At 40.9% G+C, this 15,199-nt stretch overlaps 4 protein-coding genes across 4 annotated transcripts in view; 1 reads left to right on the plus strand and 3 right to left on the minus strand.

The window, feature by feature from the left end:
• Window positions 1-382: 382 nt before the first annotated feature.
• On the minus strand, window positions 383-5,526 carry LOC144633515 (uncharacterized). Its single transcript, XM_078492366.1, has 5 exons — window positions 5,518-5,526; window positions 4,691-5,008; window positions 2,617-2,731; window positions 2,132-2,284; window positions 383-939 (listed from the first exon to the last, which is right to left on the minus strand). The coding sequence occupies exons 1-5, from the start codon at window positions 5,524-5,526 to the stop codon at window positions 383-385; spliced, it is 1,152 nt and encodes a 383-aa protein (XP_078348492.1).
• A 3,423-nt stretch (window positions 5,527-8,949) lies between these two features.
• Window positions 8,950-10,733, plus strand: LOC144633614 (uncharacterized). The gene has a single exon (XM_078492457.1). The coding sequence runs from the start codon at window positions 9,046-9,048 to the stop codon at window positions 10,243-10,245; it is 1,200 nt and encodes a 399-aa protein (XP_078348583.1). The 5' UTR covers window positions 8,950-9,045; the 3' UTR covers window positions 10,246-10,733.
• Window positions 10,734-11,449: 716 nt separating this feature from the next.
• Window positions 11,450-12,286, minus strand: LOC144633595 (uncharacterized). Its single transcript, XM_078492439.1, has one exon. It carries the CDS (start codon window positions 12,251-12,253, stop codon window positions 11,450-11,452), a length of 804 nt encoding a protein of 267 aa, XP_078348565.1. The 5' UTR covers window positions 12,254-12,286.
• A 1,363-nt stretch (window positions 12,287-13,649) lies between these two features.
• The window catches only part of LOC144633819 (ADP-ribosylation factor-binding protein GGA1-like), a 105,855-nt gene continuing 104,305 nt past the window's right edge, over window positions 13,650-15,199 (minus strand). Inside the window, exon 18 of the mRNA XM_078492702.1 lies at window positions 13,650-13,908. The gene's annotated coding sequence lies outside the window, so the exon portion shown is untranslated. The remainder of the gene's footprint in view (window positions 13,909-15,199) is intronic.

Here is a 15,199-nt window from a genome sequence, read left to right on the forward strand (position 1 = left end):
TGCAATTTGTGAGTTTAATTTACTTTTAATTGGTTGACAGACCATTGCATATGAGCCATGGAACCATGGACCACAAATATGGTAGGTGTACGCGTTGGCGAGAACGTGCAACCGAGAAACTCAAGGAGTTGTTTGGGTGCTCTTAATAAAACAATCATTTAACTCGCGCATCACATATCGATCCAACGCGCGCTCATGGAATAATTAATGTTAAGTATACATGATATAATTAATTTAACCTTACTTCATTTTGTAAAGCTACTTCTAACGTAAGACATCAGTACACACTATTAACATTTTGCACCCATCAAGCTTGGTTAAATAATTCAAAGTCTTTACTGTGCACATAACAGCAGAGCCACGCTTACATAAAGCTGTCGATTTAGCGCACATAAACTTTCCAGAAGTCTCCCTTTGATAAATGGAATTCGTCTCTAGCTTTATCATCGCACAGCCAGCTTTTCTTATTGATAACCCAATAATATTTGTCAGCAATAAATGCAGCTAGGTTGTACAATCTGTATCCTCCTGAAACGCCGGCTGATCCCCACTTTCCGTCCTGTTGCAACCCGTCTTCCCCCCACTTATCACACTGTAAGGCTAAGCGAGAGTTATCATCGTCCATTCTCTGAAACGAATTGCAGGAAAAGGGAAGTATGTCCGTCTGACCGCTGAAGTACTGTACCACAGCTTCACCAGCGGGGTTGAAGGCTGTGGTCACGTGGAACGTACGTCCCTGCTGTTTACTGCAGTGAAATCTCAGTTGAGTGAAAGGCAAGTCTGCTCTCAGCTGATTCATGGCTTTTTTCAAGATGCGCATTACGTTCTGACTATAGTTGCTGATTGCGCGGTATGAATTGGATGCATCGGTCCTTTCGATCCAATCAGAGGGAGGAGTCGAGCTGTTTGTTACAACTTTGGCCACAAGTACCCAGCCCCCTGAAATCGAAAATAAAACGAATGCTAAATGTCGAACATAACCTACTAGTTTCGTAGGGTGGTTGCTGGCATGTACCTCGGGGTTGTCTATGACTGAAACCTTAGAAAGCGATTGGGTAATAAACCCATACTGTGACCATTTTATGACAGCTATAAGGCAAAAGCTTTCATTAAGTTGTCTCAGAAACCCATAAGGGTTGAAACGTGTAACTCCCTATGATTCGCATTGTACAAAGCGTTTGCACATTCGTTTACACTAAGCACCATATTTGGAAAATTACGAGAACCATTTAACCAATCAAAATTACTATATTTGAATTAAATTCACAGCGCGCGCTAGCTAACGCTCGATGGGGGTAATCTTGTTTTTAAAAAAGCTTGGTTGAATAAAGTAAAATTTGGTTAAATTCTCCTGTTTCATCTTCTTGAAGTAGTCTGGAGAACTTCGCTTCGATACACTTAATGTATTTCTTTAGTTTCTGTAAGAAATTTACGGCGTTTAGGTCGAAATTCAAGCAACTTACTGCAAAACCAAAAATTATGTTGCGTGTGTCATTACGTGTATAAAGCATTCGCGTACAAATTCTTCGTGTTTCCAAATATCATTATTCAAACTCTGTGCGCGCGCGTTACACGTTTCAACCCTTATGGGTTTCTGGTTGTCTATTATGATAAATGAAGGCAAATTTGTGGTAAATTATGAACTCGGTAGTAAATTGAGAAAAATGTAATGTTCATCATGACGTCATGAGCGTGGTTCAAACAAAAATTTTAAGTTCCAGATGGGAATCGAACCAGTGGCCTCTCAAACACGGCGCGAGCGTCCTATCCATTTGAGCTACGGAGAGAATCATGGAAATCAAGGCCATGAAAATCCTTTGCAATTGCAAATTAGGTGGCTCACTTGAAAATTTCTTCAGTATGACGGGACTGTGGGGAACTTCGGAATAGCTGATTCTAGCTTCCATGTCAATAAATGAAACGCCATTGTGTGACATTACATGTTAAACTAAAATAAAAGTTTTGAGACATGCCTGTCAGATCTTAACTATTTCTTAAGTGGACTTTCATGTGGGTTTAGTACAATTTGGAATTTTTCTTACTTCAGGTGACTGTAACTGATCGTTGAAGCTAAAAAGGGACTGAATACAAAAAAAGAGGTGATCATGTCAGCTACAATATTTTTGTTTACCTCCATCGGTTGTCATGTCACAGTAAACTTTCAAAGGGTTTCCTTTGCGTCCAGGGTCGATCCAGTACCCCCCATCTCCTGTAGATGACCCACTTTCCAAAATATGTTTGCAAGAATCTCCTGGCTTCACTTGATCGTGACCCAACGAAATGTCTAAAATGTAACAATGATGAAACTGTTATGAAGTCTCATCAAACGGGAGGAGGACCCGAGTTAATAAAAACGTCATACCGAATGTAACAGATTTACTACCTCCACCTAGAAACGTGCATCAGACTGCCCATGTATTTGCCGGTAACCCACTTGAATAGTGAGATACTCTGCGCGAGAAAATTGTGTTCAGCTTAGGTTTACCGGCACAACAAATAGAATAGAATCGAGGAAAGAAGGAAGGAAGGAAGGAAGGAAGGAGGTGGGTAGGTAAGTGGAAGTTTTTAGTTGAAGACATGTAACTATTATTGCTAAAGCATGCATGCATTTGTTACCTATCGAACAATTCTCTCCTGTAAATCCTGCAGAACACACACAACGGTAACCTTTGTCAGTGAATCCTGTTTGACAGCGGCCGTTTAATGAACACGGATCGATGACACAAAAGTTCTGTTCAGAAAATAAAGCAAAAACACACTTGTATGATGCCGTTTTTTGACTACAACTACTTCAATTCACTCTGCGTTTCTTTATTATTTGGGTTGTTAATAACTGGTACCCTCATGAGCACGGCGAAAAGAAACAGTCAAATTGACCAAGTAAAATCTGAAACAATGTCGATAAACGGTTATGCGCATTGCGATTGCGAGTCCAGCATTTGAAGTACATTGCTTGTGTCTTTGACTTAAGTCGGAAGTTGTTTTACAAGAGCGGCCATGACTGAATCAAGGTAGGCAAAGATGTAAGAAGTGGGACAACTGCAAGCAAGCCCCGCTACCAAGGAGGCGGATTTCCCGTCGCTGAACACTTTAACTTCCCGGATCACAACAAGATCAGTATATGCGAGTGTCTGTGGCGAGCCAGATTAACGGCGACACGACAAGAAGACAGCGCGAGGAAAGACGGCTGACTTTCAGGCTCGGAACACTTGCCCCAATGGATTTAAACATGAACTTCAAATTTATTCAACCCTATGCAGACCGGGCGTTTTTGGATCTTTTTCAGACCGGGGGGGGGGGGGGGAGGCGATTCTGCCCCCCTGCCGTTACTTCCAGAAAATTTAAGCAAACACAATGAAACTTAGAGGATATATAGAATATCCAAAAATCTATCTTTTGGTATATGTCATGTGGGATGGTGTCACATCACGTGACAATTACATCATTCCAAGGCACTTAAAATCATTTAAACTGTGTTTTAAAGGGCTGTGTCACGGCTAAGTTAATCTTATGTTATTAAATTTTGCCAAATATTCGGTATGAAACTAAATGTTTGCAAAGAGATTAATTCTTTGATACTAAATAACAAAACCATAGCTTCATGACAGCCAAATGTGTCTCCCGGGCGTCATAAATTAAAGTTACAAGCAGACAAGATTAACTTTGAAAACTGTTCCGCCGGACCATATTTCAAAAGCCCACATCGCAATCCTTTTCAATCTTCGACACATTTGGCCATCCGCACCTTATTTTGAATTTGGTGTGTTATTTAAATATTCCTTCACTATTTTAAGGGTTATTTTATAAATTTAAACAAAATTGATGGTCATTTCCTGTGCCTAATTTTGGCTAAAATCCGTGACACGGTCCCTTTAAAAACCGTAAAAAGGTGAAAATAATTGTTGCTAATTAATAGAAACACGAAAGTTACAAGTTTGGGAAAACATGCTTGTCAAAATGTCGTTGCCATGGTAACGTCAAGTTTCTGACACAACAACCTATCCTAACAAATTATTTCCAGATATAATTAAGATAAACTCGCGGAGTTTGACAGCGTTTGGTTGAATCTTGAAAACGTTAAAAGCGTTTAAAGTCAGCGCGCGCATTCCATCCCCTTCCGGTCTGGATAAGGTTAATATATTTTCTTTTGCGCGTGAGAAACCCTTATATGACATTTATACCAGATTTCTTGAGATTCCTATGGTACAACAGCAACATACAAGACGAAGAAATAAAGATGTACATGATGAAAGTTCATATCTTCGGGAACACCCCGTTGCCATGGCCTACAAACCACAACCAACACGGACAGCCAAGGCGGGAGAGACCGAGCTCTTGATCTCAGGTGTAAGAGCCTTTCTCAAAAACTATTTCCACGTGAATACCAAACTGCATTCTGCTCCTGGCCTGAAAATGCCGCCAATCTGTTTAGCCTCACCCAAACGACAGTAGCCACCGCCAATCGTCTCCTGCACAAGATCGCCTTAAGTCACGAAGACGTCATACAAGCATCTCTACCGAAGATCGAGCAGCTAGAATTACCGACTTAAGTTAATTTCAGTACAGGCACCATTAATATGGTGCAACGATCGCTGAGAGTGTATTGGGTCTTAACCCCAGACCTCATTTCGAGTTTCTCTCAGAAGAATAAACAATCTTATGGAAGATAGGCTCTACTATTGCGTCTTACCTTAGTTGGTTTGTAAATAAACCCATCTCGTTGTCTGAGATCGTCAGGATGTAAATCATGATCTGAATCACTCAGTTCACATAAATATGCTCCGCTATCCCCAGGCCCAAAGTTGATTGACATGCAATCGTCCTCCATGTAGCATTTCAACTCACAATCATCTTGCGAGTTTAACAGGTAACTTGTGACCAAGTGACCAATCAGAGCACGGCCTTCAACTGTTGTTCTGAACTCCAATGTACGGCAGTCACCTATGATAATTTGTTTGATATTAGCGGAGCTCCTAAGCGTAGCACCATAACCATGAAAGAAGGAACACTATCGAAATGAGTTGTCATGGTCAACATGGATAGCGGCATGGTTCGCGGGCGCGTACGTACGGCGTACGGAGTCGCGCAACATGGCGGCCATATAGTTTGATGGTAGAAAGAGTGAAGCGTAATATATAGATTTAGGCAAGCCTAAAAGCGGAGCTCCCCGGTTATTTGCCTTTTATACTTTTTTTAGACCGATTTTTTTATTCATGTTATTATCTTTATATATTATATGCATCATTTTTCACCATGAACAACAGCACCAAATAAGAGCAAAAACAATATTATTGATCAATCAAAAAAGGATTATCAATTAGCAGTAACTTTTCTTAACCATAGGATGTACAATTCCCGGCGTATCCAATCGAACGTTCGGTAACCCTCCTTAGAGTTTTCCTCCTATTAAGGAAAAATTCAGCATTGTAGAGTACCATATTTCTTCGATTAAACGCCTCCCTCGAATAAACGCTGCAGATAAGGGCACAAATGTTAATAAACGCCGCCCTCAAATACACGCTGCATTATGATGTGGTGTTTAGTAATAGTAATTGGACTGAGTGGAGTACAATTCAGGGAGTAATCGGGCGAGTAATTTCAAAATCGGCCGAGTGCGCAATGCGAGGACGATTTGAAATTACGAGCACGATTACTCTCTGAATTGTACGACAAGAGGTCCAATTACTAATCGTATCAATAACAAAATTCGAGGTTAGAAAGCCATTGAGAATCTTTTTTAGTGTAAAAGTCACAGGTAAATTCAACTGGTTGTGCAAACAGTGGGAAAACAGCAAAAAAGAACCCATTTATATGCGCTGATTGACGCGCGAATGGCGTAGGTGTCCAATTACAGGTATCCAATTACAAGAAGGTGTAATTGGATACCTGTAATTGGACACCCACGTGATCGCGCGCCATTTACGCGACAAATAGGCGCACGCAGAACCAATCAATTTTGTTATAGATACGATTTTTCCAATAATAGAGTAAAAAAGCAGATGCAGTAGTAATCAAGTCTGAACCAAGCCTCAAAAGAAATATTTTCCTTGATTAATGCCTTTTCAGACGAGCACAAAAAACATTTTTCTGTTTTTAAAATTCAAATGTTCAGTTACCATACTATTGTTAGCAAGAATAAAATGGAATATGAAATAAACGCCACCCTCATATAAGAGCCGGCCTTGCCTGCGCGTTTAATCGAATAAATACGTTAAATCCTTGTTTCAAAATTTTGAAAAAAAGTTTGGAGGGAGGTGGATCCACTCCCCCCCCCCCACCCCCATGTACGTCCGAGGTTTAACTCGCAAAGAGGAGATAGAACAAAGAAAGTGTTGTTCTAGTTCTGGCTGGTATGTTACAGCTGTACACATAGCATACAACTGGAAAGTTTTACACGCAGCTTCCCTCCCCCCCCCAAATGGGCACCCTATGTTATAGAACGGTGACAATATTATAAGTATATACCACACAAGTGAATACAATGTAGTGCTTTTCGCGCACGCTGATTGGTTAACTCGGAGGTGATTAGCAAAGTACTTTTCACCTCATTGTAGCTAAAGAGAAACAAACTGCCTTCGCGCATCGCGTTGTTTACCAAGAGTGATGTTTTAGTCCGCTAATTATTCAACTTGTGTGGTACATATTAAAACAATTATTTACCTCTGCGTTGGTGAATGTGGTGGATATTTACCTTAACGCTTCGCGGCTCGGTAAATATCCACCAATATTCAACTCCACTTTGGTGAATAATTGTTAATTATTGCCCAGTACCAAAAATAACAGCTTTCTGCTAGCACACCAGAGTAAAAGCTAGCTGCAAGCCAAAATAGTGACATTCTGTTATTCTGACAAATACATGTAGGGTCCCCCAAAACCATAGTACCTTTTTCCCTTTATAATTATGAGTTCCTTTCTCACGTCCTTTCACTTATTTACACGTAATACAATCTATAGCTGTGTTCAATGTTGTATCATTTGAAGACTTAGTTTGGTTTTGGTTAAGTCAAAATTTGCCTAGGAACAACAAATACTTCATCAGTTAATTACTGTATTGCAACATACGATGTTACTGAATTTTGAGATTGATGAACTGTGTTTCTCATTTATTACTGTTCTTCACAGTGTGAGCACTGATAATTACATGTAAGGATAAATTTTGTGTTGTGCTATCAGAGATCCTTTAAGAAATATGTACATGATTGTACCACAACTGGCTTTTTTTCATTAACTTTAAAATTACACCTGTCCATATAAGTACAATAAGTATTAGTTGTATGTACATGCAATAAAGAGATAATATAATAATCTGATTTTTCATTCATCTCTCCCTGTGCCTGCAGCTCTCTGAGGAAATCCTGGTACTTGTGTTAACCCTGAAAAAGTCAAAAAAAAGACAGATAAAATTTTGTTCATTATCATTGGCATTAATATTGATAATTCCAAAGTTATTCAAAACACTGATCTACAGATACAATGTATAGGGAAATATTTTTCCAATTTTTGGCTGGGCTAGGGACTGTGTTGAAGGGATATGTTCAGAACCCAAACAAATCTTTTCACAGTGAGTATATCAGCATAACTGTTTTCAACCTACTGAAAACATTATTAGTGCTATTAATAAGACCCGGCACATGCCAGAGCTTTGGTGAGTGTTTTGGGGTGAGCCACTGGCTCAAATTCATGAGTTTCCTACAAAATGAGGTATCTTAAGACTCTTATGTTACTCTCTGACAGGTGCTGCTGAAAGCACTGTCTGGTTAACTTCATAAAGGCTTGCATATTCTCCCCAAAACTTTTATCAGGGATGTAGCTATAAGACACTACGCCGGCACATCAACAAGCCCAGCTGTCTTCTCTAAAACTTTAGAAAGTCTATGCTTTTATGTGAAATTTCAGCTAAATTCAAGTTTTCTTTCTACATTTTCCTAATACCACAGCAAGATAAACAGGTCCATTTGCACTTCTTCCACAAAATCATTACAAGTATTCCGGTACCGGTAATTTGTCGGGTCAGGTAGCAGATCTTGTTGGGTTTTTGCCCTCAAACCTCTCCCCTTCCCCTTCTTTTCTTGAGCAATGGTAACAGTATATTTACATTTGCTTTTACATGTAAATTGTGTACTAAATTCCTCAATAGGGGCAGAATTTCAAGGAAACAATAATTTTTACTGTTAACTTATTCTTATAAAGGAAATGTAATTCTCTTCTTCTGTTCTAAGTAGCATAATGTATGTAGTTTATTTTAAGTAGCTTGTTGTCAACAAATAAAGTCATGTTTTATATCTAAAAAAGTCACAATACAATACATTACATTATTTAAAACGACAGCATGTAGCTATCATAATGGTACATCCGAGCCATGCCACAGGCTATTGTGCAAATTGTATGAGTTTTTAAAAAAATTGCAAGGATAAAAAAAAGCCTTAATATACTATTACGCCCCCCTCCCCCCCCCCCCCCCCTTTCGCCTCCCTTTCAACTCATATAAACATTACACCTGTTGGCTAATCGCACCAAATAAACACATATGGTGCATGTAATTTTTCTCCTGAAAACATAACCTGAGATCATGCCCTTCCTCCCTAATTGTCACTCCGGGGAAGGAGGGCATGATACATTTACTTGTCGGATCGTATGTAAAAAAACCGAATTCTGGTATTTCTTCTGATTGGTCGAGAAACAATACTAATACTCCTGCCGCTTTCAGTATTTAACCATGGCAATCTAACCCTTGACATCAGCTTGAATTACTTCATAAGCTTCAGTAAGCTTCAGTACAAATGCACAATTTCACGAAAATAAGCATTGCATTTTCAACATGCGTTTTTACCTGGTTTTGTAATGTAGAGTAAATATAAACTTGTCTGTTGTGTATTATTTGCTATATTATGTGATCCAAAAAGGTAATTTATCAGCGGTGATCCAACAAAAATGGCGCCGTTTTCGAAATTTCAGCGAAACCTCTTACTCAAATCACTGCAAGCCTCAAGAGAAAGACGCAAACAAACTCAACAAAACATACTTTACTTATTGCAAGCACGACGAATGTTAATCTTACAAGCTTGTATCCTGGCTACCCTTCTGCTCACTTCCGAGAACTCCACAGCTGTTCGAACCTGTCGTCGTCTTCCACGACACAATCGGGGATGGTTCGAACATCTGTGGAGTACATACAGTGATGCTAGGTTCAAGAAGACATTTCGCGTGTCCAAGGCAACCTTCAATTTTATTCTCAGCCATATTGAACACGACTTGCAACGCGACACTGTCGCAGAACATCCAATTTCACCAGCATTTAGGTTGGCAGTGTGCCTTTACCGCTTAGCAAGAGGAGACTACTTTTACACCATTGCAGAGATGACTGGCCTTGGTACCTCAACAGTTTGTGAGATAGTAAGTGACGTTACAAAGGCAATTATCAACAACCTGTGGAATGAACAGGTTTGCAAACACTTTCCGAAGAACGAACAGGAATTCCGAGACAAAATTTTAGATATGGAGGAGGTATGGCAATTCCCATGCAGTTGGGCTGCCGTTGACGGATGTCACATCCCATTAAAATGTCCTGCAGGCGGATTACAAGCAAACAAAGAATACCATAACTTTAAAAACTTTTATTCCATCATCCTTATGGCCATGGTAGATGCTAAGCGTAGATTTATTTGGGCGAGCTGTGGATTTCCTGGGAATTCCCATGATTCAATTATTTTGCAATCAACCAACATTTGGAGTAAAATAACAGCTGGACAAACTATACCTGATATTGGTAAAGACGTTGAAGGTATAAGGGTACCCCCTCTAATTTTGGGTGACTCTGCCTTCCCTTTTCAAAGCTGGCTCATGAAGCCCCATTCTAGTGCTGTTTTGACCCCGTCACAACAATACTTTAATTACCGACTCAGCAGAGCAAGAATGATCAGTGAGGATGCCTATGGTGGTCTCAAAGGCAGGTGGCGAGTCCTTCTCAGGAAATGCGAGAGCGCTCAGGAAGAGGTCCGAGACAATACACTTGCATGTATTGTCTTACATAATATTTGCATCGAACGGGGTGAGACTTTGTGCAGACAGCTGGATCCAGCTATCGACCCAGCAACAAACCAGAGAAGGCCCAGAGACGTTATCAGGCGTCTCTTGAAAATGACCAACTGTCATCCAATACGGGATAACTGTCGCCAAGCAAGTAGGATCAGAGATGTGCTCACACAGGAGTTGTGGAGAGAAAAAGAAGAACTTGGTGTTTTGTGAAGACTCAATCCATATTTAACACTTTCACTCCAGAGTGATTGATATTTATTTTCTCCTTACTAGATCACTGCACTGTTAAGCAGACAGGTGATGAGAATGAAGAAATAAATCACCTATCAAATCTTGTCTTTAGGGCCAAATTCTCAAAACTGACATTTCATGAAATGTATGGCAGTCAGTAAGGAGAAGTAACATTTACATCTTGAATTAGGAGTGAAAGGGTTTAGTCAGAAGTGATTAAAAATATAAATTGCAAATCATAAATGTGTTTCACAGAAGCAAAAAGGCAAAACATTCAAGACAGAGACTATTGGTGGGCTTGTTAGGAATAAAAATGATTCTATTGTACATGTATGTGCTTATTGAAGTGGTTATTAATAATGCAAAACAAATGAAACAGATTTCTGTATCTCAACAGCAAGTTTTTTATTGCAAATAGTTTGAAAACTGAAAAACTATTGTATCTTTATCCTCCATGAGGAGGTTATTTCCTGCTAAATATGTGAACATGATTTTCTATTAAACTGAAATTGTTTGTTTACTGTGTACATAATCACTGTCAATGGATATCTTGACAAAAGACCCTCATGAAATCAATGGCTATTACAATAGGATAAAGCATCCTTTTACGGCTCTCTTCATATTTGTTCAATGCATGTAAATGCATATAAAGTAAGGTAAAGTGGCTCAGAACTTAGGCCAACCCACAAAATACCAATTATATATTAAATTTTCTCCACTTGTTATTTCTGGGAAAGCATACCATGTTTATTTCCCCCCCCCCCCCCCCCCCCACCCCCTCAGGATTTAAAGAACACAATTTTTAGTGGAAATGTTTTCTGAATACAACATGCCAATGTTCCGGAAAAAAAAAAAACTGTTCAGTCAACAATTAAATTCATAGCTCGAAGAAAGTTTGTGAATTATTTGCCACACTGGATGCAGTTCCACCTTGTACCTGATGCATACCCTCCCTCTCCATATATCCATAAGCATGCTGTGGAGGGACAGACATGTAACCATAAGGCTGGAAGCTTCCTTGACTCGAACGCTGAACAGGATGAGCTGGTGGTTGAGCTGACATAATCATCTGCATGAGTTGAAGCTCGTGTCTTCTGGCCTTCTCGTTCTCTTCGCGATAAAACTCAAGGAGATCTTTGGTTGGGTCTCTTTCTAACAACTTCTCCATGCATTCAACAACACTTCAGGCAACGTCTTTTCTTTTTTTCCCTCGCTTTTTGACTGGTACAAAAAGCTTCCTATCCTCTGGTGATCCGTTGCTCACACCTTCATCACTGGCCTCTACACTTGCTGGACTTGCTCTTGACTGTTCGTTTACATCTTCATTGCTGCCACAAGTTGGTTCCACTGCTCTTTCAGGCTGACAGGAATCACGAGTTTTGACGAGAGCAAATAGCCTGGGGAACCACGGGCCATAATTCTTTTTCTCTTGGAAGCGATCAACACCTGTGGCGGTTTTCACGGTTAGAGCCACTTTTTTGCATTCGCCTATCAGCTTCTTGAACTTGTTTCGTACTTGTTCGGCGGTAAACACAACATCATGACCACGGGCTTCAAACCTTTCCTGCATTTCTTCTAACAACTTCTTGTAGACATCGATGTTTTTGGAATTTTTTGAATTCGTAAAGATAATCTTCCTCTTATAATAATCAGAATTGCAAACGATATCGACCATATCGGTAACCTCTTCCTCTTGCCAAAACGATTTTCTTCCCACTTTCTTCTTCTTTGCCGGGCTAGTTTCAAATTCCGCGTCGCTAATGTCTTCCTCGACCAACTCCCTGTCATCTTCGTTTAATGAGCTATCTTCGCCATGCTCTTCAGTGGAGACAAGTACGTTTGCATTACTTCGACGCCAGGCCGCCATGTTGTATTCTTGCAATAACAACATTCTACGCGCATACTCCGCAAAGAAGATTTCTGACAAACTCTCCCCAGGGTCTTCTCGGCGACGAGTTTTCAAAATGGCGGCTTGTCCAGCCGCCATCTTAAAAGCGAGTAGACCCTGGGAACAAGCTGGAATTTTCCTCGCGTGTCCTCGTTACTCCTCGCGGGAACGTAATCGCGCCAAAATATATTAATATAATTTATGAATTTGGTTTGGTGCGGCAAAAGCACGATGTTTGAACCGCTGCCGTGCCAGAGTCGTGCGGCACGACATGCCGTGTCGAACTAAATTGCTTTGCCGAACTCAATTGAAAAGTTTGATTCAGACACCGTGCTTCTGCCGTGCTTTTGTCGAACTTAATTCCTGAATTTAGTTCGGCACGGCAGTAGCACGATGTCTGAACTAGGCCTAAGTTAACTATTTACATTTTGAAACGCAAATCAATCTACCTCTTTTGTTGAAGAGCGTCGAATATTAGCACATTCGTAAAAATGGTTTTACTTCTCCAAATATTTAGCTTGGAAGATGATTCATCATTCTCCACCGGGGCACCGGTTACCACATTTTTAATGTAACCGATCACGAGCTCTTTAAATGGACAGCATATCGACGAGTAATATAGCCTGCGAGCAGGCTCACCTTGGGGCACACATGAGAGCTACAGAAGAGCGGCGAAGCCGCGACAGCGAGCGGCGTCAGCCGCGAGTGAGCCTGCATCGATCTCTGCTAATTTTTCACTTCCACCCCGGAAACCGCAGGAACACTGATAAGTCAATTAAGTTTCACCGGAAATAGAAGTTTGACAGGAACGTTGACAGAGAATAAGCCCGATAGTTTCAGATCTATCGGGAAAATTTTCAATGCAAACTTTTCATAATGTCGGTTGTGAATTTTACACCGAAGAAATAAAGCAAGCGTTGAAAAAAACCTCTTCTTCCTTCGGTTAGAGATTTCTGCCGACTGTGTGCGTGTTCGTTAAAAGTCCAATATGGAGAGTCGGCTTGTGTGATCGCAACAGAAAATTTCTTTCAAGCGTCAAAGCAGAAAGGTTTCGTCGGTGTTATCCTTGCTTAACTGTGCTAATATGTTGGTTTACAAGTGATAGCCTCCGCGAATAAGTCCGATAGAGTTTGCCAGTCTTGTACACGGAAAATAAGAAATATGCACGAGCTGAATTCGTTTGTAGCTAAAGCGCTGCGGAAAGGGAAATCGAATGCGAAGAAAGCGAAGACCGATTCAAGCAAAACGGCGAGTACATCTCGGTTCATCAACAAACTTTCAACAGCGTATGCTGTTCCTTTTTTAGAATAGCAGAAACAGACTAGAACTTCGCTGAAACATTAGAAATACACGCACTCGACTCTCTCTCTATAATATTACTGATTGTTGACGACTGATTTGCGACAACCCGTAGCCTGTTCCAGGCGTTCGGTTAGTTGGGAAGCGGCGCAAGAAACGGCGAGCAAAAAAATGCGCCTGGAACAGGCTAGACAACCCGCGGCAAACTGAACGACTCCATGGGGATCTGATCGCACCTCATCAAACAAAACAGATTGACAGTTTTCTCACCTTTCTCGCCTTTCGGCCAATGGTATTTCACTTTGCTCAGGCAAAGCAGAAATGAAAAATATACAGAGATCAAAGCAGGCTCACTTTATTGGCGCCACTCCCCGCAGTTATCACGCTACGCTCGCCACTCACGTGTGCCCCAAGGTATATTCGCGCGTGCCCCTACGTGAGCCTGCTCGCAGGCTACGAGTAATACTGTATTTCTACTTCCAACAAACTCTCTTGTCTGGAGTAGGTAATCTGGGCCTCTAGTAGCGCTTTCCGGAAACACCAAATTGGAGAAGAGACCTGTTTCTCGATAATTTACTCTTACCAAACTACAAACTTCACAGTTCAGTAAGCTAAGGGAAAGTAACCAGGCAAAATCCTCGACATTTGAGAAGCGAATGCCTACTGGTCAGTTGAAAAATGCTAGCATATGGCGCTGATTAATCATTAACTTTGAAAATTCTCAGTCCGAAGTAAGAACGTCAAATTTTCCCGAAATGAATAAGCCTATTATTTTATAACTTAACTTTTAATACTTACATTCTCCAAAACGTCGTTCGTTTTGTTTCTGAACTCTCTTTGTTTTTCTCTCTCGCGTTGCTCCTCGTTACTTCGTTGCCTCTTTTGCTCTCCCGCCCTTTTTCGAGTTGCTCTTCGCTTCTTCTCTGGCGGTTTTGCCGGGCCCTCTCTCGCTGTGTTTCTCGCTGTTCTTCGCTGCTTTTCTGTCTGTTTTAACGGGCTCTTTGATGCTCTTTTTGGCGCTGCTCTTGGCTACTCCTTCGCCTCGGGCTCGTTCACGCTCTCTTTCCTGTCGTAGTTCGCATAAGCCCTGTCTCCTCGAAGTAGAATTTACAACGCTCTCGTTTGTCGGCATTATCAACAAGAGCTAAGAATGAATTTTTTTCCTCGCGTTTAAAAATTCCTACTATAAAGCTGAGTAGAAATCGTTTTAAAACTTAGTAGTGATTTTTCCCGCCAAAAGACGCGGGTTGCCACCGGAGCCTAGCTCGTACCCAGGCCTAATCCGTGCGTACGGACGGACGGACGGACGTACGCGACAACCAAAATTTCTCGGTTCGATAGGATACCATTTGCCTGCCTATGGGGCTCCGCACACGGCGCTTTCGGCGCCGTGGGAGCTCCGCTATAAAGGCGGCCGTATAAAGGCGGCCTTTAAAATTTAAAGAGGTTTGAAAAGAAAAACAAGAAGCAATGAAACAAAATGTGGCTGAAAATTACGTGTAGAAAGTAATCGACCGCCAAAAAAGTGGACATTGAGAGCCATAATCGATCGATGACTTTCGTGTCTATCTGTAAAGCCAGCATCGTACATGAAGGAGCATTCGAAAGCTAAATCGGGTTCATATTGTAAACAAACCATTTTATTGCTACGGGGTAAAAAAAAAAGGAAAAAATAAAGAAAAAAAAAACTTGACCCTCTGGGATTTGAACTCACGACCTTCCGATTCGCAGACTGGCACCTATATA

This window comes from Oculina patagonica, chromosome 12 (genome assembly GCF_052425735.1).
Source record: "Oculina patagonica isolate OP01 chromosome 12, crgOcupat, whole genome shotgun sequence".
Taxonomy (NCBI): Eukaryota; Metazoa; Cnidaria; class Anthozoa; order Scleractinia; family Oculinidae; genus Oculina; species Oculina patagonica.